This window comes from Pterocles gutturalis, unplaced genomic scaffold, assembly GCF_000699245.1.
Source record: "Pterocles gutturalis isolate BGI_N339 unplaced genomic scaffold, ASM69924v1 scaffold21036, whole genome shotgun sequence".
In the NCBI taxonomy this organism is placed as follows: domain Eukaryota; kingdom Metazoa; phylum Chordata; class Aves; order Pterocliformes; family Pteroclidae; genus Pterocles; species Pterocles gutturalis.
Window position 1 is genome coordinate 18,281 of NW_010105988.1, and position 15,628 is coordinate 33,908.

At 52.9% G+C, this 15,628-nt stretch overlaps 1 protein-coding gene across 1 annotated transcript in view; it reads right to left on the reverse strand.

Moving 5' to 3' along the window:
* LOC104472067 (beta-galactoside-binding lectin-like) overlaps nt 1-219 on the reverse strand; it is a 3,458-nt gene extending 3,239 nt beyond the window's left edge. Inside the window, exon 1 of the mRNA XM_010087610.1 lies at nt 182-219. Coding sequence (XP_010085912.1) covers nt 182-190 — 9 coding nt within the window. The 5' untranslated portion in view covers nt 191-219. The remainder of the gene's footprint in view (nt 1-181) is intronic.
* Nucleotides 220-15,628: the final 15,409 nt, after the last annotated feature.

Genomic DNA, 15,628 nt, shown 5'->3' on the forward strand with positions numbered 1-15,628 from the left:
AGGGATTCTTCCTCCCCAGCAGCAGGCACCCAGCTCTAGCAGACACAGGGGCTGATGAGCAGATGGAGAAGGATAGTGGAAGCATCCTCACACCAAGTCAATGAGGGGTACAGTCCCACTCCACCAAGCAAAGCTGCCCCTACAGCCACGCACCAGCTGCCCTATCCCTTTCTCTACTCACGCAAGACATGGTGCTGCTCTGCAGGCTGGTGCTCCTCTCCACCAGGATGCAACAGTCCCAGGCAAGTAGCTGAAGTGGCCCCACCCTTGCCTTTAAGTAGATGGAGAGCTGAGTTGTCCCAGCCCTTCTCCAACGCACCCGCCAATCAGACTGAGGAAAGGGTGGGAGGGGTTGGTTTTGGGGGGAGGGAGGACCTATCAAGTAGACCTGCCTCCTCCCACCCTCACCCAGGCTCCTCTCCAGGATGCTAAACCCAATCCTTCCAAGCAGGCTGCAGGACGCTCCAGGAGGAGATCCAGCTGTGTGTGGCCATGAAGCCAATGGAAAATAGTTTTACAATGAGTGTTTTACTGTCCAAGGCTTTTATGCCACACGGAAAATGGTCAGATGGATTGAGGCTTGGCAGGAAGGGTCTGGGAGGAGGGCTGGGCTCTTCAACTCTGGCTAAATCAGGAGCAGCAGAAATGTCACTGAGCACACACAGTACCTCAGAGACTCTTTGTGGTCTAGGTGAAACCCCAGGAACAGACATCTGAAACTGGATCCAGGGTCACCTGGCTCCACTATATCAGCTTTGCTGTCCCTCGAGGCTGTCTGACTGCTGACCCAGCCCTTACCACCCACTCTTGTAGGTACAGGAACCAAAGGAGAGAAAATAGTCTTTCTTCTGCAGAACTCCTAGATGTCCTCAAAACCATGCAGTTTGTCTTGGCTGTAGGGCACAGCAAGCCAGGAGGAAGCTGTCTTGGAGGTGTGGGAAGGAATTATCCAGGAAGGGTCAGTGCCTGGCTCTTGTAGCTACCCTGGACACACTGAGGAACAAGGGAATGGGGGCAAAACGCTCTATCACAATAAGACATAGTAACTATATGTCTTTTATCAGCCTCCATCTTCTCTTTGTGGCGAGTATGATTCACTCTGGGTGAAAGGATTCATTTGGAAAAAGTTACCCAATTACTACATGGCTTGACTGTAATTACACTGAAAGAGGAGGAAAAAATTCAGGCAGCAGGCCAAGCCTGTGGCTTAAAGCTCTCCTTGTCTTGCATATTTGTCTTTAAATCACAAGACTCTCTGTGATTTCCTTAAGAGGCCCAGAACTGAAACACACTGAAATACTTTCTTCTTCCCTTTCTAGGAGGCCCATCAGTTCCCCCTCTGCTGAGGATGTGATACTCCTCATCCCCCTTACCCCCCCATCAAGCACAACCCCAGAGGCTGGCACTCCTGGGTGTTTCCCGTTGGTACCACCAATGCCTGGAGAGGTAGCAGGGAGATCATCCTGCCTGCTGGAGCTGGGGAGGGCCTGGAAACACTCCATCCTTTGTCCAGGTCCCCAATCACTGCACGACACAAGGGGGCTGGAGTAAAGGCCAAAGTGGGCTTCTCTGACATGCTTGCTCCCTCTTTCCCCCTCTGGTCACCTGCCTCAGGGTTCAGCCCTGGAGCCTGATCCCTTCCATGTGGTGTGGCATGAGGAGGAGTGCTCCATACCAGCAGGAGAAAAAGCAGCTAGAGCCAGCTTCCCTCTGCTCAGGACGTGTGGGTGTGTAAGTAAATAAATTCCTTTCAGCTGCCAGATTTTGTGAGACCAAACCCCTGCAAAGGACCCCAGGCATCTCTCCAGGGAGAGGAGCTGCTACTGGCACCACAGTCTAACAGGTTGCAGGGTTTGGACTAGGAGGGACGGTGCCCTTGCAAGAAGTGCTGAACGGTGGAGAGAAATGTGCAGATATTTGCTCACTTATAGCTGGAGATGGGGGAGGCCATTTAAAAGGTCAGGGGTAGGTTCTGTGTTTCCTGCAGCATTTCTGGCAGCTCAGCCCCTGTAACCCAGCCTTAGCAGCCAGGAGCTCCTTGAGCCCTGGAGGGACCTTCCTCCAAATGCTGCTGAGAAGTTTACAGGCCAGGTCATGGATAACAGGTGATAACAAGGGAGGGGATACCATCCCAGAGGAGACACTGGAACCGCTATTCACATCAGGGAAGTTCAGCCTTGAGTCTACCTTGGGCAACCTGTGTTTGTCTGATAGAAGTCCAAGTGTTTCCAATGATTTTCAAGGAATCTTGAATTAAATGTCATTAGCATGACACGCTAATGCCACAGGGAAGGAGCCCATGGGGTGTCCCATTGCGTGTAGGCCACAGACTGCCTCCATCAGTACAATGCCAAATCTTCCTTCCTACTTCCGGCTTTTGTCACCATGATGAGGTGACAAAATGTAAAGCTCCAGGATCAGTGTCCTCACAAGTTATGTCTGAATTCAGGGGAGCGAAGGTCCCTGCTCACCCTTATGGCACACCAGACAGGGGTGGTGTCCCCAGCTGCACTGACACCTGCTCCACCACATGGAAAATGCAGAGGTGCTTGCCCATTCTTTTCAGGAGCAATGTGGTGTAGGAAGAGCCACTGTGGGTTGAGAAGGGCAGAGCCAGGCTGGCTAGAGCTGGCAGTCCTCACCTCCTGTCACCTCATTCCTTATCAGTGCATGGTGGGTCAGCCAACTAGGGGATGTGCCAGCAGGTTATCGGCCCATCTGATCTGCAAAGGATGGAAGATGACAACAAATCACAGTAGACCTTGGTGGCACGAGCTTATCCGGCTGTGTGGGAACTCAGCAGTGGGATAGGGCTCTCTTTGTCCACCCTTCCAGCCAGGCTATTCCTCACCGGGAGAGCTCTCCTGCATCCCATTGCAAATCCTTACTTTGTATAAGAGGGAGAGCCACTGATCTGCATCATACCTTGGGAAGCAAAAGATCTTCTTTGCCCAAGCCAAAGGGAGTGACTGGACCTGATGCTGTTGCTGCAAACAATGCCCTTGGCCATGCCAAACTCTTGGCCAGAGGGAGCGGCAAGTGTGGAGGATGGACTAATGTTTGTGGGATATTACTTCAGCGGTGCCTCATCTCTGGTTATGAGGGTGAGGCAGGTGGTGTTTGCATCTGCACCTGCCTTCTCCAAACTGGGACTGTGTGTCCTGGACAGGGTGAGGCCAGGAGAAGGTCGTGTAGAAGAGCCAGCTGCCATTACAGGGACAGATCAAATTCACAGCCAGCACATGTGTGCAAAGACCAGAAATCATAGCAAAAACCCTACCAGGCATGTCCTATGGTAGGGGTTAGGCATCCCACTCAGGTCCTGACCCTGGACACCTCTGCTGTGGCCAGTGTTTCAGAGACAGCCTGCTTACTGGGAGTGACTCGCTGCCCTTTCACTAGCCTTTCCTTGCACAATGTCCCTGTCTGCTCACTCTTCCATGGAAAGTGCAAATTGCCCTTGTATGATGAGCAATCCCAGACAGTCCTCAAAGAACTGCTGCTGCCTTTGGGGCCTGAGCGCATCCCCCAACGCTGGCTGTGACCCATCATTCCTGCAGAAGGATCCATCTGCTGCTGGGGCTGCCCCAAGTCCTTCTCCCAGGGCCTCAGCCTTCTTCTTGCACTGTCCTTGACACCCAAATGGCCCATGCCGATCTCTTCATGCTGAGATGGCATGGTTGCTTGAGCTCACAGCTTTCCTCCTGGACATCCCCACCCCTCCCAACCTCCAAGCTGTAATTCAATTTAGGTTGAAGTGGGAAACATGGTTGCTAAGGGTGAGTTTCATCATTGCGAGTAGCTTTCATTTAGGGTCTGCCTCCTGGTCTGGCTGGTAGGCACTAGTATGCCTCAACATACATGGACTGGTCCTGCGTGCTGAGGGCTGGAGTCCAGCTACTGCAAGTTGTGGGCTTGAGTTGAACTGATGGGCTGAGCTCTAAACAAGGTGGTTTGGCAGCCACCAGAGAAATAGCCCAGTCAGGCAAGTGTCTGAAGCAAAAGAGGGAAGATCTGCCCCCAAAATCTGCTCGTGAGGGATGCAGCGATAGACAGGGCATCGTGAGTCATGACCTTGGAGGACTGGGAAAGGGCCTGGCAGAAAAGCCCGTGAACTACGTGACCAAAGTGCACCCTTACACATTGCTCTCCAGCTGGCAAAAGCCTCTTTCAGCTGCAATTACTCCTTCAATGATTTGCAACATCTTTCCACTGGGTGAGTGTCTTTGTACCTGTTCAGCCACTTTGTGTTATGTGGGTTGTGGTATTTTAAATTTAGGATTAGGTACGATAAACTCAAATTTATTATCTCGCGGACACAGAGCCTCACACCAGGAATGAGCCACAGCAGGATCTCCCAAGCTTTGCTTGCTGAAACATTTCCAACCACATCTAATTTCCTGGATTAGAAGCCGTCTATGAGGCTCCAGCTTCTGCTGACTCCAGAATCTCTGCTTTCATTAAATCAGTATGGAAATATGTTCCCCAGTGGTTAAGATAATCCTGCAAATGTTATCAAAGGGTACCTGGACAACGTGATTTATCTGGATGGCCTGAAATTACAGCTTGGGGAAGCGGGAATGACTTCTCACGCTAGTGACACTGCGATGTGTTAGACACACCTCAAAGTGCATCCTGGGAGCTCCCCAAATCTGTGCTCCCCACCTCCTCACTCACTGACTGCTCAAGTTGAGCTTCATCTCGACTCTGGGGTGTAAACCCGGCCTGGGCACAGCAGGGAAGGGACTGCTCCTGGTCTGCCAGCCGGGATGGCATCCCTGCAGCTGCAGGATGAGCACAGCCCTTGGCTAGGAGGGCAGGGAGGGAGTCGAGTGCTGGGTCATGGCCACGGCCAGCATGGATCAGACTATGTCAGCTCCAAGAGATGACTGTCCCAAGCCATGAAAGTGCCCTTCTAGCATGCCAGAATGGCAAGAAGCCACCCACTGATCTGGGTTAGCTCCTCTGCCTGGGTGATAGGCAGAAGGACTCCTTGCCTGATGGTGCTAGAAATACTGACAGCACAGCAAAAATCCGCAAAGCTTTCAATTGACTTGGATGTGAGAGATCCTGACTGTGAGGCTGGAGCAGTGGAGTTAGCAGATCTTTAATCCCAGACAGGCAATGACTGTCTGGGAATGCTTCAGGCCATTTGCATTTCAGTGTAAGGGCAGTTGGCCCAGGATGGCAGAGCAAAGGCCAGTCAAGGAGGGGTGGCCTGATGCTTTAGGAAAGCACCTTCTTGGTTTTGACACAGAGAGGCTGCTCGCAGTGACACAGCCAGGACCAGGTGGTTGCTGCACTTAGAGGATTTCCAAGAGCTGCAGATGCAGGTTAAGAAAAGCCTTGCAGCAGGTTGGGCAATCGCTGCTGAGCCAGAGCAGGACAGCAGACCGGGGAGAACTGGAAGGCGAATGGAGTAAGGCTTAAGTTCTCCTGTAGGCAAATTACAATTAGGGACCTTGTACAATTCTGCCACACAGTTTGAAACTGATGATATTCTTCTAATTTAAAGAAAATGGGAAATCAACTTCTGACTTGTGGCATGAATATCCAATTTTCTTTAAATAGATCAAGTTGAAGAAATAGAAAGAAAGGAAAAGGTAGAAGTGAAAATGACTTGGGGGGCAGCATGCGTTGTTCAGGCTGTGCAGGCACTGCAGGCAAAGCTTCAAACCTAACCTTTAAGAAATTATGTATTTCGAAAGCAGAGCTACAAGCTCAGAAAATGCTGACTACAGAGGGGAAAACATTGCCACCGCTTGTCTGGACGCTGGCTAATGACTTCCAGAGGGCCTGCAACATAAGCCCAGTGCCACCACTGCAGGAGAGAAAGGGAATATTGTGCTAAAATACGACAGTGAGGAATATTCCTGGGCTGCTGGTTAGTGCTGGGAGTTCAAGGGCAAGGAAATGCATCTCCATGCGGGAGCATCAGATGTTTCGGCACTGATGTGCCAGAGCAGGAGAGCTGCAGGCTGTCGACTGGTTGTGGCCGCTGGCTCTGTGCTGCTGTAATACCCACACTGGTGTCCTTGCAGTGCTGTAGAAATCTGACATTTATTGAGCCTATTTAAAGCCTCAAAATGATCTGCTGAAGCATATTCCCTGTCTTGGGTTCTTGTTTAAAGTGAGTTTTGAGACACACTGGGCAGAGGTTTGTTTGCTGTACTTAATATGCACACTGTAAGTGGATGCCGTGTTTGAACATGTTACAGCGACCCAGGTGGTGGTTTCAGGTTTTCCAAGAAACAGTGCTCAGGAGAAGTATGTTCATGGAATGCGGGCACGTTCTCCTGCAACACCCTTGAGACCGAAACTCAGCTGCTTGCCATTTTTCAGCGACTGATGTGTGTAAAGACCAGTCTGGAATGATAATCCTAAAGAAAAAGGTTGCCTTGAACAGGCTTTGCTGGCAGGAATGACAAAGAAGCCTGAAACACCTTTTTTTTTTTTTTTTTTTTTTTGTACATGCGAAGTGGTACCTAGGGTGTGGGATGTGATATTAGTCTTTACACACAGCGGAAACAGCATCAGAGCTGCTCGGGAGGTGAGGACAGCAGGGAGCCTGGAACATGTCAGGTTTGGTTTTTTTTCTCATTGAGATGTACCCTGCATGGACCATTGCATCTCCTTTGGCAAACTTGTTCATCTGCAGCCACCCCACCAGCCAGTTTTAGGGGCACATCTTGTGCTTGGAGAGCCTCCACCATGCATGGAACCACAAGGCATCAGCACTGCTGAGCCGAAGCCAAGGCAGGCAAAAGGCCAACTTGGCCTTTCCAATGGGCAACAGGGCCCGGCCAGGCAGCAGGAGCTGGAGAAAAGAGGACTGCCTTGGGCAGATAGGCTCCTGCCCTCCCTTGGGGTCCTGCAGGTGGTATAGATCATTGTTCCCCAATGGGGGCACATCCTCCTGGCCACAAAGCCAGTGCAGCCCAGGACTCCCCTCCACTTCTTGAGTGTGGACCCCCAAAAACTCCCTCGGGGGTTTCAGCTGCATGTGCCATCCCTCACTTGGTGCCCCAGACAGTTAGGAGGTACTGAGCCCTGTTAGGCAGCTGCTGCCTGCCAGCCTGCAGCCAGATGGAACAATTACTCTCTGGCTAGTAAGCTGTCTGTTATCCACCAGGATCGGCTGCCGAAATGGGAGGGTGTTCTGGCAGGGCTTGGCACCCTCCCTTCCCTGAGGCTCGTACTAATTTGGGGAGTGAAAGCACAGGGCACTCCTCTCTGATGCTATCGTGGTTTGGAGGCAGTGGAAAGCACTGGGATGCGTCATCCCCTGCAATGCTGTTGGTTCCCACCCCCTTAATAGGGGGCCCAGGCACCCTCCAGAGCTGGTGGGTACAAGCACATCACTGCTGTGATAAGGCTGTGTCGATCTGTTGGGAATTTTTGCAAGTGGATCTCTCCAAGGAAACCCTTTGCAGAGCCATCTCTACCCCTGCCAGAAAACACACCCATCCATCATCATGCCCCACACAAGAGTTTGCTCTTCCTCACCTCTGGCTTCTCCAGCTTTCTCTGCTCCCTGGGCAGAGAGCAGACACTGAAGCACCTCACCGATGCTAAAGCTGGGCTTTGCCTGCCTGCAGTGCTCAGGAAGAGCTGGCCTCAGGCGCTCAGCGTAGTCTAGGTATCAACTGACTACACTTTATGCAAAAGACGGGGTCTACACTTGGGATCTCCTCAGTTCCTTCCACCAGATCCGTAGCTGGGGCATGTTCACAACAGCAGCTGGCAGGGTGGTAATACAGCCCGTTTCATCAGGAGCGCAATCTCACTCCCCCAGTGCTGGCAGCACAAACATACTCCCCCTCTCCTCCACCTCGTGCTCCAGGGTTGGGCTCCTCAGCCTTTCCCAAACAAAGGACCATATAATTCCTGGAAGAAAGCCAGTGACCAGCTCACATCCCAGCAGAACTGGGTAGCTTGGGAAAAAGGAGGGAGGTGTGCTGATGCACTTAGCACCCAAGTAAACAACATGGCATTTTTCTGTGGGTTCATAGTCGTGCTCTTGTTATGATGGACATTGAAGCTGAGTGCTCACAAACTCCTGGCTTTGGCTGGAGGGGTAAATCTTGGCACGCCAACTGACTGCCTGGCCATGCACATGGGCGGGGGGCTTTTCTGTGGGACAGCTTTGAGGATTTTGCAAAGCATTGTGAGCCCATGCATTGCTGGTTCAGAGATGTTTCCGTAGGGAGTAGGGTCACAGATGTGGCAAGGGGTTGGATAGACATAGAATCAGCTTCTGCTTTAGCCTCTTTGCAGCCGGAGCCTGGGGAAAGAGGGATGGACATTCACTTGCAGCATCCCTGCGCCTGTGATTTGGTGGCAAGTGCTGCTCTCGTAAGCATGAAGCCTGTTTTTCCCTCCCAGCATAGAAGGTAAAGGAGCATCCATCAGACAGCCAGGTATTTTTGGGTGTACCCTATGTGACCCATAGGTAGCCAGTCTGTGGGGCATGCATTGTGGGGCAGGTCAGTGCTGTCTATTCAGTCCACAGCAGGTTCACCAGGTACACCATGAGGCCAAGAGCCATTGCACCAGTGGGAGGTTGAGCCTTTACACCCCAGGGTGCTGAAAAGGCATTAATGCGTTTAGCTTCTCTCTTGGCAAAAGCAAAGTAAATGGCTGCAAGGGAGCGCAGCCCATAAGGGCAGAAGGCACAGATGGAGGAAGGCGCTGGGCACATCTCCGTAGGCATGACAAGACAAGCATTGAGGAGCAAAAGTGGGACCCCTGCAAGGCTCCCTCCTGCACAGAGAAGCATTTATCACTTCCCCTTGTCTCCAGTTACTGATGATTGTTACCCAACAGGGTTACTAAACCTGCCTGACTTCCCCTCCCACCCCAGACCCTGGGATGGTGACAGTGTTTGAGAGATGACACTGACATGGTTTGCCTGGCGTTCCCTGTGCCCCTGGCTCCAGAGAGCTTGATCACCCCTGTTCACCCTCACCCCGGTGGTCCATGGGCTTAAGTCCTACAGTCTAAGAGTTTTCTTGTGCAGGATGGATTAGCTTCAAAAACCCTGGACTACTGAGAGGTACCACCCTCAAGGCCTTCAGGCATTTGTTCCAGAAGCAGGCCACAGCCGGGATGTGTCCCACCAAAGCAAACAAGGAAAACCAGGGAGGTTCTCCTGGCCTCTGCACTGTCTAAATTTAGTCAGACAGGTTCAAGCTGTAATATAATGCACCTCCTCCCATTCATAGGGAAGATGGGGAGATGAGAGCAGTCCCCAGGTCAAGCCTGTGATAAGAAGGTAACCTTAGAAGGAAAGCAGTGTCCCTACAGGGTCTGTTGTTGTGTAAACTTGCCCTGAGGGGGTCAGGTCCTTTGCAGGACCAACCCTAATCCAAGCTCAGGGCGAGGCATCCCCCAGCCTGGGCAGAGTGAGCATCCTGGGCTTGTTTCACCTGTTTGCCACCTGTGAGCTCCTGGAAGGAGCAACACAAGGGGAACTGCTGGTGCAGATGTTGGGTTGGAGTAGCGTGAGCTCAGTGCTGGGTGGCTCCAAGAGAAGGCCACTTCTTTTGAGCTCAGTTCTGGTACCCTCTGGGGTGCCTGCCTACCCAGGGGCACTTGCAGAGGTCCAGAAGCGGGGGCCTCCCTGCACACCCTTTGGCGAGTGCCAGGCTGGTGTCTGTTCAGGATAAGAGCTGCCAGGGAGGGAAGTCTCCCTGGGCAAGCAGGCATCAGCTGTGACTTTCCTGGAGAGAAACAAGCAGGGACCAAAAACCCCAGCCCCCTCCATGTGCACCCCTTCTGAACAATAGCACTGTCAGCAAGGACTTGTGCTGTGTGACTGGGCTCCCTGTGGCCCTCAGGGACTTATCTTGTCCCTGATGAGACACAGGGGGACATGCCATTCTGACAATCCTTCCCACTTTGGAAACAAAGGCGTTTGTCTTTCTTTGCAGCGGCCTGTTTATTTGGGGCAAAGGGAAGGAAAAACAGTAGAGAGCAGAACAGGGCCTTGCCCCACATGGTGGTTTATTTGGTTGCCCTGGGCAGGGAAGGTTTTACCTGCTGAGCAAGTCGAGGAGGACCTGCACCCACAAGCAGAGAAGAGCAGTGCAGGAGGGAAAGCAGTGGCTGGGAGAAGGACCCATCGGGGCTGGTGGGGCAGGGCAGCTGGATGCCAGCCCTACAAGTGGACAGGACTGCTTCTCCAGCCGTGAAGGTTTGAGTCCAAAAGGAGGGTGGCCAAAAGTACAAGCAGCCTGCAAAAACTGGGAAGGTATGCAGCCTTCCCTAGCTGGCTCCCCACCAATGATAAGAGGTTGTCCCACTTAGCCCAGGTGCCCACCCCACCTTCCCTAAGGGCTGGTCCCCTCTCCAAATGGACCAGGGGAAACCAGAGATGCTGCTCCCCGTCTCCTTCTCCTCTACCTTCTCCTCTTCCTTCTGCTGTGCTGAAGGCTGTGGTGGGAGGACTGCCACCTCACCTCCCCACAGTGCTCAACACTCCCAGGTGGTGGGTGAAGGTACTCTGGGACTTGCTTGACAGGTAAAACCTTCCCTCCCTGTGAAGCCTCTACCTGTGTTTATTACTGCCTGCCTCTGAGCCAAGGATGCCTTTTTGGCAGCTGCAGGAGTGGGCTCGGCTGGGAGCGGAGGACTGTTTTTCTCCAGGATTTTATTACTTGCTTTGTTTCTCAGGGTGTCTCAGTTGGACTTCCTTCAAACTCTCCATCACTTCATTGCTATCCACTCTGTTCTTTCCTTCAGCCCTCCATGGACCCCACACATGGCAAAGAAACCACAGATGGCACCTGGCACCTCCCAGAAATCTCTCTGGTCAAAACACCTGCTACTGAGGTTTGCTACAACCTCCACGTAGACTGAGCCATGCAGCGCCCTTTCGACACAGACAGTGGGTTGAGGAGGAGATGGGGCTCATGCAGGATCTCTGCTGCTGCTGTGCTCCCATCTCCTCCTGCTCTCTGGGAGCCCATCACACCACTGACAACACTATTTCTTGCTGGGCCATGGGGCTGAGCCTCCTACCCTTGCACTGGGCTGCCTAGCCACGTGTCCTGGGCTACCGGTTCCCTGTCCCTCTGCCTCGGGATTACTGCTTGCCTGCAGGGACCCCTCAGGGCGAGGTAGTGGGTTGACATCCCTGGGCCCAGGCAGGACCCTCCAAGGAGCACCACCGAGGCTAGTGCATCAGTCCTTGCTGCTCAGAGCCTCTGAGCACAGCCCTGGAGCTCAATCAGAGCAAAAGGAGCAGAGAGCACAGGACTGATGTTCGTCTCCAAATGTCTGGGGCAGCCCTCTGTCATGGCAGGGTGCTGTGCTACAGCAATGTGGTCCCACTGAACGCCAACCTTCAACTCTTCTTGCATTGTGCTATGTCCATCGGGCTGAGGCTTCCTGAAAAACACCTCCTCAAGTTCCCAAGACCGTCCAGGGAATCCCTGTGAACTGAACCTGGACTCAGAGGATTGTTAGGTACTGCAGACTGTTATGGAATTTGCAAAGGCACAAGAGGGGATGAGCCAACACCAGCCTTTCTTGCTTTGGAATAACGCTGTCTTTCGGGAACAGCCAACCCGTTGCTCCTGGGCCCTGCATGTACTGTGGCCTGAGCAAGGTCAGCATCTGTGCTGGGACTGGTTCACTCAATGCAATGGGACTGGATGGGTGGCTTCAGGGTGGTCAAACCCTTGGCTGGGTGAAGAGACAGGCTGGGTTGCTGCAGTCACTTGGTTAGGCTGGATCTAGCTGCATGGGGCAGTGGGATGCTGAAGGGGCAGCCGTCTGGTGTCTCTGACCATCTGCTTCCATAGCTCCCCAAGCCTGTTGGGCACACAAAGGGATTTGGGATGAAGACTAGAAGATGGGCTGCTCCACCTGTAAAGCTGCTAGCTGTCATGTAAAGAAGCTAGCTTGAAGAAAGACTGCATCTCCCTGAAGAAAGCCATCACACCCTATGCTTTGGGACACAGGAATGGAGGATGAATGGAAGTGCCATTCAGCCCTGGAGAAAAAGGTCCATGGAAATGAGGGTAAAACCTTGTCCTCAGAACCAAGGCCTCCTCCTTACATCCTAATAGTAAGCCCCTAGCCAAGCAAAGGTAATTCCAAAGTGTGTCTGTACAGTTCTGCAGTGAAGCCCAGGGCACTGGGCCAGCTGGACCAGCCCTGCCTGAGGAAACCTAACCCCTCCACACACATACCCACCCTCAGGGATCACAGGGTTGCTGTGGTTTGGGTCAGGCCAGCCTCAAAAACGCTGGGCTCAGCCTTTTTCAAAGCAGGCAATGTAAGTGAAAAGCATGACTGACCAAATGCTCCTGAGAGCTGTCCTTGGATGCTGACCATGAAGTCGCCATTTCCCCTTTGGAAAACCAGCACTCTCCCACTGCAGAAAGGTCAGGCTGTGCTCAGCGCGTGGCTGTGGCTCAGCTTAGCTGGGTGACAGGTGGTTTTACCCCTCAGAATAAAATTGAGACACTGGGCTCTACGCTCCAATTCCCAGAAGCAGAAGCGCGTGAGGATGCCCAGCCGTGCCATGAGCTGGCCGTCCCTTTTGCAGGCAGGTGGGTGGCTGCTGGCTCAGAGCAATACTGCCCATGGGGAAACGGGATGCTTTACGAGAAAGGCAGGCTCTCAGCAAGCAGCATGCCAGCAGCACTCTATGGGCAGGGGTAAGAGCTGCCAGAGATTGGGTGGCCCAATTTGGCAAGCATGTGCTTGCCCTTTTCAGGGGAGACTTGCAAATGCTTCAGAAAGGTTTGATTTTTTTTTTTCTTTTTTTTGGCCTGGCATGGGTCTGCCCAAGCCAGGCACCTGCCAGGGTGTGGGTACCTGCAGTGGGCAGGGAAGGATGAATCCTGGGGGAAGGCAGAAAGCAGGACAAACACTACAGTTCACAGCCCAGATTATCTTTTTTTTTTTTTTTTTTTTACTTTTTGAGGGTGTTTCTACAGATAAGATACTATTTGGTCTTTCCAAGAGTCTGAAACATGAAATGCACTGCTTTTCTTTCTTACTTGCTTTTTTAATTCAATGTCATTCTAGCTTCTGGGTTGTGTCCTCACCACACTTCTGGGAACACCATGACATCCACCAAGGAGAATCACCCAGAACTGTAATACCACAGACCTGGCCTCAGCAGCACCAGCAGAGCTGATGGGCATGCAGGCTCAGTCATGGGGCACAACATGGGGCAGAGTCAGAGCTGGCCTGGCCAGAGGGAAGGGGGATGGTGGGTGAGCAAGCGGTGCCTTGGGGATGAGAGCGGGGATCCTAGGACCTCTCAAGGCATCTCCTCCCTGGGAGGGATGTGCCACACAGCACTGCTCCTGCCTCCACAGAGCTGAGAGTGGAGGATGGTGAGGGTGTGCCAACACCCACCACTCCTTTTTAATAGCCACAGCACCCCGTCCAGCTCTGGGTACCCCCACCTTGCCCCCTAGAGTAGTTCTGAGTGGACATTTTGCAGAGAACTGGCACACCGGCCATTATCCCAGCACAACTGGGTGCCCGCAGGTGCTGGGTGCCTGAAGGTGGCTCCCCAGGCTCCCACCACTGGTAGAATCTCAACACCCCACCAGCTGTGGGTGGTCTGAGCCCCCAGCCTCCTCCATCTGCAACCAGGACAAGCACCAACAGGCTCCAGCTCCCCAGCACACCTTCGTCCAGTTGGCCTGTTTCAGCTCTGCCCACAGAGGAGCAGAGAGCTCCCTCTCCACATTGTGCCATGGTGCCAAGCCCAGCTTTGCTGCTGGCCGTGCCTGCGGGCCATCCGACGGCAGCCGTGGCTCTCCCTGGGCCCGGCTGGCTGTGCACACTGCGGTGGCAGCCTTGCTGGTGTGGCAGCTGCCCTGCTCCAGCTGAACGTCTGTGGCCTCCTCCTGTTGAAACATCATCCCTCAGGGGCAAACCAGCTGGACACCAGTGAATAAGCCGGGATGAAGGTGAGGGCTGCCATTACAACAGCAAGGCTGCGTACGTGCAGCTTCCCAGCATCATGCAACCACAGTCCCAGGTGCTCTCCTTCTCCCGGCCTGGCCAGGGCTGCCCAGCTGCAACAGAGAAGGGGCACTGCCCCACTGTGCTGTGAAATCTGGCTGCTCACCCAGCCTGGATCCATAACTGCCCTCCATGTGGGTCTGGAAATGGGCACTACACATGGATTTGGGATTGCCTCACCCCCTCGGAAGGGGTTGCGGATGGCTCACAAGAGCAAGTCTGGCCCTTCTTCCCACCCCACTGCTCCAGACTTCAAGTCTGATTAAGAGAGATTTATGCACCTGAAACTGCTGCTAATGGTCTTTCAGCAGTGCCTGAAGAGATTGGGTTCTCCTTCACTTTGACTTGATTAGGCAAAAAAATGTGATACAGGTCTGAAAAATGGAAAATGCAATTCCTGTGGCAGTGCAGCTGATGGAGCAGCAAGTAAAGCAGCAAGCAGGGTGTCTGGCATTCATCAAGGGAGGATGAAGAACTGCGTAAGACAGCTATTGAAGGCAGGATGATGTGCAGACTGGAAAACATACATCTATAGCATTGAAACTATAAGGCATAGAGGGAGGGCATGGTCCCACTAAGAGCAACTGGAAGCATGACAGAGATGCCAAGCAACAGCACACTGCAGCCTGGCACAGAAGGAGCTGATTAAGCGCACACAAAAGGGAGCCGTGACTTGGATGCAGACTGCAGGGCTGTAAGCCACATTGTGCGTCGTTTGCTCTCCAGGACACAGCCTTTGCTCACCAGCAACCAAGATCTCCTGAACAGAGAAGCTTGCGTGACTGAGCCACTGCCGACCAGAGCAATGGGGGGAAGCAGGGATAAGCTGTGATGAGAAACAGCTCCGGAGTGTAGAGCTGCAGCCGTGGGGCGGCTGGCTGCACCCGGGGTGCCAGCAGTAGTTAGGGGCCCTGCAGTGTCCACAACAGCCAGTGAAATAAGCTCATGCCTGAAGAACAGCCAAAATTGTCTGTGGTTATAAATCTGGCTTTTCGGCCCTCAGGAAGGGGGCTTGTTCCACAACTCAGAAGAACACAAGTTTTGAATGTGTAGAGGGACAGGACTTCACACCCTTTTCCCAGACAGCTGCCATTTATAAACCCATATTTCTGTGAGTGAGCTCACATTGGCCAGGATGACACCCTGGACCATCCCATCCTGCTCTCCAGCATTCAGCTGTTTGCCCTTGCCTGGCACAACCTCCTCTCTCGTGGTGAAAGCATTCCTGTTGCTGAGCATCAAACCAATGTGAAAATAACTGAGTTTTTTTGCAGGCAGCACCAGCTTACCTTGGGTTTGCAGAGCTATGGAGCAACTTTGACGTGGAACCTCCCACTCCTTCCTTTCTACTGAGACAGATAGGGAAGGAACAGGGAAAGTCAAGTCTGATGGAAAGCAATTTCAGCTGCACTTCTTCCTATCCAATGGCATTTTTTCCTCTTACCGTGCCTAGTAATGAGGCCTCTAGGTATCACCCAGATGTGTGTTAAAGGACAGGGTAATAACTGGTGCTTGGTGGGGTGGGTGGTGGTGACGATGCACAGCTCACACACCATTTGTATGAGGATCTGACAGGTAGTGGAGCCCCTGGTAGTTGTAATTGAAAAGAAAAAGAAAAGAGAAAATTTGACAT